Source organism: Peromyscus leucopus, chromosome 23 (assembly GCF_004664715.2).
Source record: "Peromyscus leucopus breed LL Stock chromosome 23, UCI_PerLeu_2.1, whole genome shotgun sequence".
Lineage (NCBI taxonomy): Eukaryota > Metazoa > Chordata > Mammalia > Rodentia > Cricetidae > Peromyscus > Peromyscus leucopus.
The window spans coordinates 12,665,724-12,680,163 of NC_051082.1; the positions used below are offsets into that span (position 1 = coordinate 12,665,724).

At 45.9% G+C, this 14,440-nt stretch overlaps 1 protein-coding gene across 2 annotated transcripts in view; it reads left to right on the top strand.

Moving 5' to 3' along the window:
• Nucleotides 1–13,267, top strand: part of Naa25 (N-alpha-acetyltransferase 25, NatB auxiliary subunit) — a 54,470-nt gene extending 41,203 nt beyond the window's left edge. For both annotated transcript variants that reach the window (XM_028855639.2, XM_037198673.1), the window contains exons 19-24: nt 13–136; nt 1,264–1,329; nt 2,709–2,806; nt 3,986–4,096; nt 7,005–7,151; nt 10,624–13,267. In XM_028855639.2, the coding sequence (XP_028711472.1) occupies nt 13–136; nt 1,264–1,329; nt 2,709–2,806; nt 3,986–4,096; nt 7,005–7,151; nt 10,624–10,746 (669 nt within the window). In that variant the 3' untranslated portion in view covers nt 10,747–13,267. The remainder of the gene's footprint in view (nt 1–12; nt 137–1,263; nt 1,330–2,708; nt 2,807–3,985; nt 4,097–7,004; nt 7,152–10,623) is intronic.
• Nucleotides 13,268–14,440: the final 1,173 nt, after the last annotated feature.

The following is a 14,440-nucleotide window of genomic DNA, read 5'->3' on the forward strand; positions in this document are numbered from 1 at the left end:
CTCTCTTTCCAGTACCCCTTCCTTGGGCCTGTGCCCACCAGGATGGGCAGGTTCTTCAGTTCTGGCTGCTGTCACTGCCAGGTCCACTCCTTCCATCTTGTCAGCGATGTGTATGAGCTCGACACCAGCGGCTTGGGTGAGTGTGCGCAGGCGTGCGTCTATCGGACTTTAGCGTTAGAGATTTAGTGAGGGAGAAAACACCGAACTGTTACTGAAACTCGAAACTCATGGGGAATCAAAAATACCCCTAGACTGAGCCCCACCCCCGGGCCTCTTTGGAGCTGATAGATCTGCTGTGCTTGGGACCCAGCTGGCAAGTCCTGCTAGAGAGCCTGAGACAGTCCTCGGACAGAAGAGCGATCACTGCCTCCTGCGCTTCGCAGTTCTGCCGTTATTTTTAATGTGTCTGTTTTTCGGTAGCGGGGTGTAAATGCCTTGGGGTCTCAGGAGGAAAAAGCCCCTGCCATGACTTGATTGTTGATATGCATTTACTGTTGCTTTTTAGAAGTCTTAATACTTTAAATTTTTTTTTATTATTTCATATATATGGGTATTTTGTCTGTGTGAATTTCTCTGTATTTTGTACGTGCCTGGTGCCCTCAGACGCCAGAAGTGTGTATGTGTTGGGGATGGGGTGTCAGATCCCCTCAGAACTGAAGTAACATTTGTGAGTCACAATGTGCGTGCTAGGAATTTAACCTGGTTCTTCAGCCAGTGCTCTTCACTACTGAGTCATCTTTCCAGCCCCAACTTTTCATTGTGAGTGTTGGGTGTACAAGAGGGGCAGGTGCCAGTAGAAATCAGAATTAGAAGCTCCCCTGGAGCTGGAGTTAGAGGCTGCTGAGAGCATCCTGAAATATGGGCCGGGAACTGAACTCGGATTACTCTCTGCAGGACTAGTACATACTCTTAGGCCCCGGGCGAGCCATCTCTCCAGACCTGCCATTACAGTTTTATTTACTTTCTTGTGTGTGCGTTGTGTGAGTGTGCATGTATGTATGTGGCACAGTGGTCATGGGAAGGTACAGGACAACTTAGAGGAGTCGGTATTCCCCTGTGTGTGGGTCCAGGGATCAAATGCATGTCCAGGAGCTTGAGGACAACTGCCTCTCCCAGCCCGCTGGCCTTGTCAGCGTATCTTGTGGGCTGGCCGTGAGCTCAGTCCTGCCGCCTCGGGGTCGATCACAACTCTGTGCAGTCATGCCCACTTTGCTGCTTATCTTTGTGAAAACCGAATGTTGATGGACTGTTTTTCCATTTTAGAGGGTACAGTGGATCTACAGGAACGAATAGAAAATAGTCTTGCATCTTTACTAGAATTATTGAAAGGTAAGTTCTGACTGCAGATTCCTGATTCTGCCTGTGTGTCTGACAGTAGCTCAGTGTTTAAAAATATATAAACATAGGGAAGGATTTGGAAGTATCAAGCATATTTGTTTTGTTTTTCGGGTCAGAGTTTCTCTGTAGACTAGGCTGGCCTCAACCTCACAGAGATCCTCCTGCCTCTGCTGGGATTAAAGGCATGCGCCACCACTGCCTGGAGGTCTTTGTGTTTTTGAGATAGTCATCATGTATATCCCAGGCTCGCCTCACACTCGCTGTGCAGCCCACAATGGTTTTGGCTTGTGATCCTCTTTGCTTTACCCTCCTGAGTGCTGGGATTACAGGTGTGCAACAGCATCATGTAGAAGAACTTGAAAACTGTTGTGAGTTGGAATACAAGTGGATATGGTCTTATCTAGGCCCAGGTGGCCAGACTCTAACAATGTGGAGTTAATATTCTCAGTTGCCATGGCTGACTCTTGTGTGTGAATGTGAGTGTCATGAGTGTTCAGAGGGCAGAGGTTGAAGTTAAGTGTCTGTCTTATCACACTCGACCTCCTCTCTGAGGCAAGGCCATTCACTGAACCTGGAGCTCATGAATTTGGCTAGACTGGCTGCCAGTGATCCCCCAGGGACTCTCCCTTGTATATGCGCTCCTGTGCCTCACTCTCATATGGTGGCTGGTGATCCAAGCACTTTATCAGTCAAGCCATCTCCCCAGCCCCAGGGAGTTGCTCTCCTACAGTGGCTTTAGTCTTCCAGGTCACTCACTGAGTCTTCTTCACATTATGAGAATCTATATCCCACATCTCTTAGCTGAAGGCTAAAAGCTAGCATGTATCATTTTTAAGATTCCTTTTTATATTTTGGAGAATACAGAACAAATCATTGTTAAGACTTTTTACTTCATAGGCATTGGATCTTTTTTATTTGTTGGCTGTTTTTTTTGGGGAAGGAGGAGTTTCTTGGTTTTTTTTTTGGTGGTGGTGGTGGAGGAGGAGGAGGAGGAGGAGGTGGTGGTGGTGGTGGTGGTGGAGAAGGAGGAGGTGATAGAGGAGGTGGTGGAGGTGGTGGTGGTGGATCTTGAGCAGGCCGGTGAGCACTGACACTGAGCTACACTCCCATTCCATTGTAGCTTTTATTTTTTTTGTTTTTTGAGGCAGAGTCGCACTTTCTAGCTCTGGGCAGCTTGGAACTTAGCATGTACCAGGCTGGCCTTGAACTCAGAGATCTGCCTGCCTCCGCCACCCAGTGCTAAGATTAAAGGTGTGGCCACTGTGCCTCTCTTGGGATAAGTTCTTACATCACTAGTTTTCACATTCGACCCCATGTGTCTAAAGGTGTGTAAACTTGAGAATAAAAGCAGAAACCTTTCTGTCCCCCAGGCGTCTTCAGCATGTGTAAAGGCGAACTCTTAGAAGTTAAAGATGGCAATGTGAAGACACAGCCTGCTGTCCTAGAGAACCTGGTCTTCTTTGTCGAGGTGTGTCTCCATCCTCCTGAGGGCACAGGCAGGGCATCACACCAGCAGCTTACCCTTTCTCACCTGACTGTTTGGAACCTGGAAGTAATCGCACCATTTTCTGAACTGGTTTCATCTCTTATCTTAGTGACAGCTTCTGAGTGGCCTTCCTCTTCTCTAAGGTTCCCTAGAATCAGTTTTGTCCTGTTCCCTTTGGCTCATGATTTTAGTTCATTCCTCCAGCTGTTTTAACTGGTTACCTAGCATTCTGCATTATGAAGGAGTCTGGAGGATGATAAAATACAGAGTGTTAGTTACTGTGTAGTCAAGACTGAGCTTGAACTCTGAATCTTCCTGCCTCAGCTTCCTAGGTGCTGGAGTCATGGACACATGCCAGCATACCTGTCCGCCAAACCTTGTTTTTATCCAGATTCTTATTGTTGTTTAGGGGGTGTGTGCGTGTGTATATATATATATGCCTGCATGAGTTTATGTGTACCTTGTGCACAGGGACCTGCAGAAGGCCACAGGGCATCGGATCCCCTGGAACTGGAGTCACAGGCAGTTATGAGCTGCCATGTGGGTGCTGGGCATTGATCCCAGGTCTCCTGCAAGAGCAGCCAGCACTTTTAACTGCAGAGTGTTCCCGAAGCCAATAGCTACATGTTTTTTTCAACCCATGTCTCCCTTTTTCCTGTGGCCTGTAGTCTCCTGAAGGCTGTGCACTCTGCTCTAGTGACTTAGGCTCTGGTGAGAGCCTAAGAGCCCCTCAGCGAGTGCTGAGTGATCACAGAGCACAGACAGCCCCACCCTGGGGACAGGAGTAACCGACCGAGTGCTCCAGGGTGCTGGGTGCGGAGTTCAGACTGTAAAGAACCCTTGGATTCTTTACACCCAGCAAAGGAACATGCAGATCATCTCCTTAGAGAAGTGAAGTCAAGTGGAGGCTCGCAGCTGAGAGTCAGAAGGAAGGAGGAGGAGGCCAGGCTGCTGGAGCAACAGACTGTTGTGGACCACCTTCAAAGAAAGAAAGGTTTATTCTGGCTCACAGCTACAGTTTCCAGGCCTGGTTGACTCGTCCCAGTCCCATGGGCTCTGGTGGGCTTCTGCGGAAGTGCCAGCTGTCACGTGTGTCTCTGGATGCTGTTTCGACCCCTTAGTGTCACCCAGACTGACTAATTTGCATATTTCCTCTTTCAGACTATCTCTATCGTCCTTTGGGTATCTAGTTACTGTGAGAGTGTCTTGCGACCATACAAATTAAATATACAGAAAAAGAAAAAGAAGAAAAAAGAGACCAGCATCATCATGGTAATAACTTGGGTGTTTTCCTTCCCCTTTGCCTGCATGCTATATGATCCTCGGGGCTCTGGAGGCACCTTTTCTCCCACGGCCTTTCTGAAAGGGCCTTGCTGCCTTGCCTGGCCTTGTCTTGACTTTTGATCATCAGCCCCCTAGTGTATGTTGGTTTTGAGACAGTCTCTCGTGCTTTGGCGTCCCGAGAGCTCTTTCCCCAGTTACGCCCTCACAGTATCAGGGACAGACAAATGGCCCCATGAAGGTCCATGCCTAGCTCGGCACTGGCCGACCCTCGGCCATGTCTGCTGTCTTGTCAGTTGGCGAGTTCGTTCACACGGAGTCATGGTCTTAGAAGGCCGAGTTCATAGTACCCGTTCATCCCGACTACAGCCTTGCTGTTCCCTGTCACAGTGCTGTTCCTGTGATGCAGCTTTGAGTTGCGGTCTTCAAACCCTCCTTATCCTTTGTCTGCTTTTGTAGAGTCTAGGCAGGGACACCATTGAGACTTCGTGTTCCTTAGACACAGGCACTGCCCTTCAGTTCATCACGTCAGGAAACACTGGTGTAGGGAAGCGTCTCCCTGTCACGGCAGAGGCTCTTCTTCCCTTCTGTGATTACAAAGTGGATGTAGGGGTTGGGAGCTGGCTCAGTGGCTAGGGAAGCTTGCTGCACTTCCACAGAACCTGAGGTTGGTTCTCAGCACCCACCTCAGATGGCTCACAACCTCCTTCATCTCTCAGTTTAGGGTATCAGACACCATTTTCTGGCCTCTGTAGGAGGATCACACCAAGTTTGACGTTTGCTTGGTTTATGTAGAGTTCCTGGCAGGAAAAGCTACGTAGCAGAGACCCCAAACAAACCTCACATAAAGTAAGCTCCATAAACGTGTGCAATCCCAGAAGACACTGATAGCCGTTTGGCACTCAGCAGATGGAGGCAGAGAGGTCAAGAAAGAATTCAAGGCTAACCTTAGCTACATAGAGAGAGGCCAGCCTAGGCTATATGAGACTTTTTTAAAAGCAAAAATCTGTAACTTGCCTATTTGTTTTGTTTTTTTATTCAATTAGGATATTTGGTCATTTCTCTCTCTCTCTCTCTCTCTCTCTCTCTCTCTCTCTCTCTCTCTTATGATGGTCATCTTTTTTATGTCAGTAAATACAGATTTATTTCATCGTTTTTGTCATTTCTCCATCATATTAATAAACTATAGTTTTTTGTTTTTCTTGGGTTTTTTTTTTTTTTTTTTTAGTGAATATGAGTTGGTTTATAGTATCTTGACTCTAAATAGAGCTACTATTACAATCTAGACTCAGATCGAAGTGAACTGAGTATGTCCTATGCCCCTCCTGCCAGCACTGGCCACGTGATTGGAAGTCGAGTTTGTGTGCTGTCAGGTTTGTACGGTACTGAGCCTGGAGAGCACAGGTCTTTCTTCACAACAGTTAGTGTCAGCCCCATTGCAGAAGGCGCAGTTTTTCCAGTTTATTATCACAATTAGGTTTAATAAATTGGTTTTTTAGTGTGTGGTTGTTTTCTCTGCATATACAAGTGGTCTGCACCACTTGAATGCCAGGTCCCCACAAATCCAGCAGAGGGCATTGGATCCCCTCCCCTTTAACTAGAGTTGTGAGCCACCAGTGGATGCTAGGAGTCTAACCTGGGTGCTCGGCAAGGGCAGCTTGTGATCGTAACTGAGGAGTCAGCTCTCCAGCCCTGGATTCTTTTGCTCAGTGAACGGGTTCTTTTGAGGGGGAAATGGTAGTCTTTTTTTTTTTTTTTTAAACCAGAGCTGAGGACAGAACCCAGGGCCTTGCGCTTGCTAGGCAAGCACTCTACCACTGAGCTAAATCCCCAAGCCCGAAATGGTAGTCTTTTATTGGTTTCTAGTTAGCTCCATGTTAGAGAGGCCTTTTCACACTTAAAATGCTACCGACACTTTGTTCAGGTACTTCCTTTTCCTAGTGTCAAGTCAGGGTCTGGCTTTGAATTGCATATATAATTCAGACAACCTTGAACTCAGGCTCTTTCTGTCCCCACCTCAGGGGTGCTAAGGTTACAGGTAGGAGCCACCATGCCTGCCTCCCACTACTTCCTTCTTTCACCCATAGGGCGACACAGCGAGATCTTATTTAAACAAAGCTATATATATATTATATTATTACTATATATTATATATATATATTATGTTTCTATCGTCCATTAATATTGGAAATCTCAGATGTAAAAAAAGACAGGAGAATAAAATATTTTACTTTGGTTTTCCATACATATGTGTATGTGGTACATGTGCATGTGAGTTTGCAAGTTCACACATGGGCACATGTAAGCAAGAGGTGGATGTTGAGTCAGATATCATCATGGTTGCTCTCTTCCACCTTACATACTGAGGCAAGGGCTCTCACTTGAACCCAGAGCACACCAGTTTGGCCAGTCTAGAAACCCATTTTGCTGCTGGGATTGCCTGGCTCTGCCTCCGGAGTGCTAGGATTGCAGCCAGCATGGATGTGTTTGCGGGGTCTGACACGCGTGGTTGCTCACCCACTGAGCTCCCTCCCCTGTCCCTCGCCATCTGGTACTCTTCTTGCCCATTCCAGTCCTCAGGCGTCCTAAACAACTAACAGGCTTTCTGTTTGTTCCTCTCCAGCTCATGCTGGCGAGTAGGAAGTAAAAATTCATATAAGAAAGAATATTGCTGCCTAGGTTAATCCCTGGTGTTGTGTTTTCCATCCAAAGGCTGTCTAAACCGTCAGTGTGGAGTCAGCAGCCAGTTGGTTACTCCAGACTCTCTTGCTGTCCCAATGTGTCTGTCCCTGTGGTCACAGCATCAGATGCCGGGCAGTGGGGAGTCAGCGTATCTCATTCTGGAAACACAGGAGATGCTAAAGAAGCTTTTAACACTTTTTTATCTTCTTCACCCCAGCCTCCAGTCTTCACCAGTTTCCAAGACTATGTAACTGGACTTCAGACTTTAATTTCCAATGTTGTGGATCATATTAAAGGACTTGAAACACATCTAATTGCACTTAAACTTGAGGAACTCACGTTAGAAGACACTTCTATCTCTCCGGTAAGCGATGCTAGGCAAGCAGCATGCTTCCTGCACATGTTGAAACGTTTTCAGGAGGACTAGTTGATGTTCTATTTATCATTCTCTCCCGGGAAGACAGAACAGGTGCTTTGGATGGCGCTTTTTTTATTGTGGTGGTGGTTTTTAAATTATATTGTTGTGACATTACATTGGGTGATAGGTTTTCTTCCTCTTCCATCCTTCAACCTGATTTTCTGTGGCTGTTCCTCTCCTAAGAGAACTAATGCCAAGGCAGGGGATGAGGCTCCGTTGATAGAGAGCTCTTACCTAGCATTCAGGGAGGCTGGGCAAGGTGGTACATACCTGTTCTCCCAGCACTCAGACTCTGAAGCAGGAGGATCACTACAAGTGTGAGTCCAGTCTGGTCTACACAATTCATCCCAAGCCAGGGAGGGCTACGACTCTGTCGAAGGGGCTGGGTGTCTCACAAAATCTCAGAATCCTTCACATTGAAATGAAATCTCTCATGGAGAAATTTGAAGATTAGCAATTTCTTACTGAGCAGGTAGAGGTAAGAGATGAGCTGTGGGAAGGTATGGTGTGGCACAGTGGGCCACTGATCCTCCTGCCTCCCAGTAAGGAATGGCGGTTCTGGGTCAGTATTACAGAGTCCCCTTTTCTCTTGTAGCTTAGCCTGCCGCAAACAGGGATCACAGGCTAGACACTGCCCCTCACTCTGGGGGAGAAGTCTCTCTCCCCAGGTGGAGAGGAGGACACCTGCCTGATGGGAGGGAGCACAGCAGTGATTGGCCAGCTGTGGCCTGCTTTCACTAGTCCAGATCCAGAGTCCCCAGGGCCAGTCTGCATGGGCACTGGCAGGTGTCTGGTTTTCCCTCTGCAGAGCACAGCATTGCGGTGTCTGGAGCCATAGGCGTGAAATGCCGTGCCTGCAATGGTCCTTATCTTTTAGTGGGGTTTGTGTTTGTTTAACTTCTAAAAATGTATTTATTTTTATTTAATGTTTGGGTATTTCGCCCGCTGCACATACATCTGTGGACACATGTGTGCCTAGTGTCTGAGTCATTCTGTATCCTCTGGAACTGGAGTTAGAAGTGGCTGGGAGCCACCATGACGATGCTGGGAATTGAACCCGGGTCCTGTGAGAGCCCCCGGTGCTCTCAGCTGCAGGGCTGTCTCCAGCCATTTTGTCTTGGAATCTCTCAACTCTGTGTCCTTTAAAGTACATCTCCTGTGTTTAGTCTTTATTCCCCAACTTGACAGTCTTTCTTCCTATTTCCTCCACATGGGGTACCCAGCTAAAAAGAGCTGTGGGTGGACATCTTTCTCTGTGTTTATATTCATGAGAGTGTATAGTATCATATTATTTCATAGTTGAAGTAAGTAAAGATGCCACTTTCTGCAGCTTGGGCTTTCTTTATTCCCTCACAGATTTGCTCAGACTGACATGTAAAGTCAGCCTTGATTAGCTGCTGTATCAATGTATGAATGAATCACAGCCACTGTACATTATAGGCTTGGGGAGGTTGTTTGGTATTGAGGGCAGAACTCAAGGCTTTATATTCGAGATATAAATGCTGCTCCCATTTTTTAGGTTGGCATTGTCTGTGTCCAAAAGTGGTTGAATCCAGAACACACACACACATTCCTTGAAAACCAGAATCCATTATAGTTTAGGTCCTTATAAAATCACACAGTGTTTGCATGGAACCTGTGTGCATCCTAGGCTACATATGATGCCTGCCTAACACAGTGTCAATGCTCTGTTGGTCACTTTTATACTGACTGGATCTTTTCTGTTGTTGTTGGTTTTTGTTTTTTTCCACCCCACCCCCGAGACAGGGCTTCTCTGTGTAACAGCACTGACTATCCTAGAACTCGCTCTATAGACCAGGTTGGCCCCGAACTCACAGAGATCCGCCTGCCTCTGCCTCCAAGTGCTAGGATTAAAGGCGTGTGCCACCACCACCTGGCTACTGACTGGTTCTTTTTTTTTTTTTTTTTTTTATTTCAGTTTTATTACAATACATTCCATTACATACTGATACTAAGCAACTGGAGTGCATATTGAACATATAAATATTAAAAATAGCAAAAATTATACTAAAGATTTTTCCCAAAAGTATTAGGATTACGGAAAAACACTAATAGGAAGTTAATTTTGCTATGGGTAATAGGAAAATGTTTCCAGATAGTTCTGTTTGATGTCACCCATCTGACTGCTGATGCCATGATCCTTATCAGGTGATTTGAAAAAGATATTGTGAGGCGAGATCACGTCTAAAATCTGTTTCTAGGCACACAGAATTCCAATCCATGGGCCAGCCATCTTGCCTCAATCCTACTGACTGGTTCTTAATGACTATAAAAAAAAGTCTTATTGCTAGGCAGTGGCAGTGCACACCTTTAATCCTAGCACTGGGGGATGGATGAGGTGGGGAACAGATGCAGGTGGATCTTGTTGAGGCTATTCTGGTCTACAAAACGAGTTTCAGGACAGCCAGGGCTACGTGGAGAAACCCAGTCTCGAAAAACTAAAAAACAAAACAGAGTCTTACTGGGTTTAGCACAGACTCTGGGTTTATTCTTGAGATTAGTTTTGATGTGTGGTTAGTGGTGGAATGTGTGGGTATACAGCCTGTGGCTAAGGACAGCTCTATTTGCTTTTTATGCATACTACTGAATAAAATGTATTCGTAGATGTGCGTGTTTACACACACCTTTAGTCCCAGCACTTGGGAGGCAGAGTCGGGTGGATGGATCTCAGTGAGTTCAAGGATGGCCAGGGTTATATAGGGAGACCCTGTCTCAGAAAAACAAAAACAAACATTTGTGTAAACTATCCTGTGCTCACCTCCATTTCTAAGGCTGAGTGCGTGTGACGGCGTCCTAGCACGGTGGCATCCAACACCGCTCCTCAGGGGTGTGTATCTGGTTTGTTGGGGCTCCAGGCGTCACAGTACCACCAACCTCATGTAGCCCTCCCCACTCCCTGGCCCTCTGTGTCCGGGCACACCCACGTTTTGTCTCTTGATCCTGTGGACTGTCACGGGCAGGATTCATGGGGAGTTGGGAAGATGAGGTGGGCACAATGGATGGGACACGGATGGACCTGCCACTATTCTATAGGAAAAGATGGCGTTGGTAAGTTGGTGCTGCGCAGAGTGGCTGTGATGTCAAATAGTGATCCAGTTCTACTTCATCTGCAACAGTCAGACGTCTTAGATTATATACCGTGCCAGCTTGTCAGAAAATAGTAATGGTGCTGTGTCTGACTACTCAGAAAGAATCTTCCCCGTGTCTTGGCATGGGGCACACACCTCTCATACCAGCCTGGGTCACATGTCCATATTATGAGTCATCTAATGCCCAAAATGGCTTTCCCCTTCTTATATTTTGTGAACTGAAAATGACTTGGTGTTCTGGGTGAGGTCACTATAAATCAAGTGAATGATTTTCGAGCAAGACAACTTAATTGTTGTTTCTGTTATAGGAAGAAAGAAAATTTTCAAAGACTGTGCAGGGGAAAGTACAGAGCAGTTACCTGCACTCACTTCTGGAAATTGGGGAGCTGCTGAGAAAAAGACTTGAGACCACAAAGAAACTAAAAATTTAAGCAAGTCTGAAGCACAGGCCCTGAAGAGCGACAGCAGAAGATGACGATACCACCTCCCCTGGCAGAGCAACATCTGCTGGCCATCGTTAATCCAGAACTTCCTCACAAATGCATGAAGGACTTTGATCGTGAATTCATTTTGAGGTATTAAATATATACAACTGATTATAAATTATTGTATATAAACCAGAAGCAGGACCCTCATCTGGGTTTACCACTCTTTATACCTGTTCATACACACAAGACAGCGACAAGAGAACCCCACTTCCCTTCCATCACCAGAAGTGTCTGGGTGGGGTTTCTAGACAAGCAGCAATAGAAACCCAAGTACAAAGCACCAACCTCAAAGCAGGTGATTGCTCTCTGTCATGCAGTGGGAGTTGGGGTTTGGTCCTGAGTCACAGGAGGAAAAGCAGATGCAGGAGCAGGGTCTTTCCATTGTGGCAGCTTCCTTGTAAGGCTCCCACAGAGCCAGGGTGGGCCCACAGAGGGTCAGATGAAACGTGGTGTGAGCACATGCCGCTGCAGGGCACCACACATGACCACAGGTGCTCAGTTTTGGCTTCATAGTCCTCTGACAGCCAAGACATCCCTAGCCCCGCTCCTGGAGAGTCCAGCCTCAGGTCAATAAGGAAGACTCTGAGTACAGCCCACCTCGCACTTCATAAGCTGCTGAGACCTCGCTCCACTGGTCCTCTAGGAAAGGTGGGAAGAGCTGTTTAAAGAGCAGTATCCATGTTTGTGCAGGCGAGTCTGATACCTGTCTCCTTGGTTTCAAGTCCCATCCTGCAGCTGATTCATGAGTCACACACACAGAGATAGACAGGCGTAACTATACCTAGAAACAAAGATTTACCACTTGAGTGTTTTTAAGTGGGGAGTTTGGGACAGAAGGGATTTATGTCATGGGTTTAACCTAGGTCTTCAGTTTTAGGTTGACAAAGATGTTTTACCATGGGCCTGATGTCAGTCTTTGTTGACACTTGGCAACTGTAGCAGGATGTATTTCCTTTGTTCACCTGGAGGTCAGAGGTCTGGTTCCCAAGCCTCCAGCTTGAGAGGCCGCTCCGGAGAGAGACTGAAAGCTGCTCTTGGGTGTGCTGTGCCGAGCTCTTACAGCTCCTTGGTAACGGTTGGTGTTTGAATCCCTCTGTCTGTCCTCCTTCCTCGTCACCTGACCACTGCGAGTCAGTGACTGTAAGGTGAAGAAATGAATTTGCTGAGTATTGGTCTTTCCCACACACTGCTCCAGCAAACGGTGACACCAGCTAAGGAGAGCTGGCAAAATCTCGGGTATGAGATTAGCGTTTTATCCTTTATCTTAACATTCTTAGAGTCACCCGTCGGCCTAGTGGTTGATAATAGTTTAAACGGCTAGGACATCTGTAGAAACCACTTTCTTACTTGTGAGATGTGCTGGAAAGCCCAGACCATGTAATTACTCCAGAACATTTTTATCACTCAGTTGTTGCTATAGTATCACGTGCTCCATCCCAAAAGGAAGGGCCTTTTGAATGAGATGGCTTGGAGACTGATTCTGACTTGCCTTGAACATCAACATGTGATCATTTTCTATAGCTGTGGCCTGGGTCCCATGGGCCTGGGTGGGCTTTTGCCTGCACTGTGGCTCCTGGAATAATGTCTCTTCAGATACTCAAACTGTACTGTATGTCTGTAGGTATAGATGCTTGTTAACAGCTCTGTCAGCCAACCATGATCAGGTAGGTATGGACTCTGGGCTGGCTCTGGTCCTCAGGACAAAACTCCCTCTAGTGGTCTATCCAGTCAGTCTCCTGCCCTGGACACCTGGGATCTCCACTGGTTTTACTGACAAATAATGTCAAGTTGGAGTTACGCTTCCTTTGTTACTTGCTGATTTTCCTACTAAATGTAGCATTTCAATTAGATCCAATTCTTACATTTTGAGATAATTGTAAAAAGAATGAAATTATGAAGAAATGGCCAATATCTTTTATCAGTCTGTTCTTTTGGAAGCTGTCATGCACTATAAATTGTGTACAGTTAAAGTGTATATATATATATATATATTCTTACTGAGTAAAATGCACCCTCTCCCCACGGTTGTATGTCTTAGTATCTGAGGAGAATGCTCAGTGACCTGTTGCTGCTGCTGCTGCTGCTGCTGCTGTTCTGGTTTATATGGGTTTTGTTCTGTTTTGTTTTTGTGTGGTAAATTGATATTTAAAAAAAAAGCAAACAAAAAAACCACGACTATTGTTTACAGACTGAAAAATCACTGCTTTTTATACTACTGAGATCCTGAGTCAAGACTTTCCAAAGCAGGAATTGGGTTCAAGTTACTTCTCTGACATGGACTGAGAGTCCTTTGTAGTGTCTCCACATACTGGAGAGTGTGCACAAACCTAGGTGTGCTGCCATCAATTTTGTATATTTTCATAATTTTAATTGTTCAAAATTGCATTATATTTTGCAATCACCACGTTCAATCTGTATTTGTCTTTCATTTCAACATTTTCAATATAAAAAGGGGTTCAATTTATCCACAGTCTTGTTGAAACTCTTCCTACTTTTTGATATCATTTATTGGTACGGGAAATCTGCTCTTGAGAGTTAAGTAAAGGCAGCAGCTTGGCTTTAACTGGACAGGTTAATTTACATAAGTGCTTGCATTTTTAGTTGGCATTCTTGCCTGGTTCATTTTTGTTCAGTCTTAAAAGTTAGAACTTCCTAAGCAGTGTACCTCATCTCAGTTCTGTACAGAATGTTAGCCCTACCTTGGGCTAGCCCAGGCCAGAGGCCAGAGGCAGGAGGATCAGGTCAAAACCATGTGCAGCTACTTAAAAACAAACAAATGAAAATAAAAACCAAAAGATCAAAGGTCAGAACGTATCTTTGTGGCTTCCCAGTAGTGCCTTACACACTTCCATTTATTAACTGGCAGGTGTATTAACTGGCAGGTGTGTCCTGAGCAGCTGTGCTACATCTGTCAGTCGCTGAGGCCTGACATCCTAAGTGGAGGCTGTGTGGTGCAGATCCATCCCTGTGGTGGAACTTGGGTCAGTGTGTCTGGAGACCCGATAGTCAAAGTGCAAAGGCCCCACTTAGGAAAGTGACTGGAAGGCTTCAGGCTGTCTGGTGACACACACCACTTGCTCAAGGGCACACTAACCATGTAGTAGAAGCAGGAGCTGTTTTCCTGATTCCTTTTTGTCCTGCTAGCACATGCCCTTAGCAAGTTTTGCCTGTTTCTTCAGGGAGGAATTAACTTTATCTAAATATTTTTTCCTTTAACAAAAAGAGTGTTCACTGCTGCTCTTAACCTTCCCAACATGATTTGACTTTGCAGACACTATTACTATTTAATGCCAACCTTACAGTGGTGAGTACAGAGCTAGTCACAGGATCATGCACGTTATTTGGAGTTTCCCATTGCAGTTCATGCTTGAGGAGCACAGCTTTATGCAACTTCTAGCTTCTGTAGATGCCAGGAACATGAATGTGCCCACACACACACACACACAAGAGCTAAAATCTAGACCCTTTCTCCGTGAGATAGTTCTTCCCTGTACACCCAAGGCTAGCCGTGGACTCCTTTTTTTGCTTCACTCCAAAAGTTCCTCTTGGCACTGAAAATTTATTCTTTAGAATAAAATATATGTTTGATCCAGTGTTTACTGCTTTAGGTTATTGAAGAATTCCCTTAAACAGTATT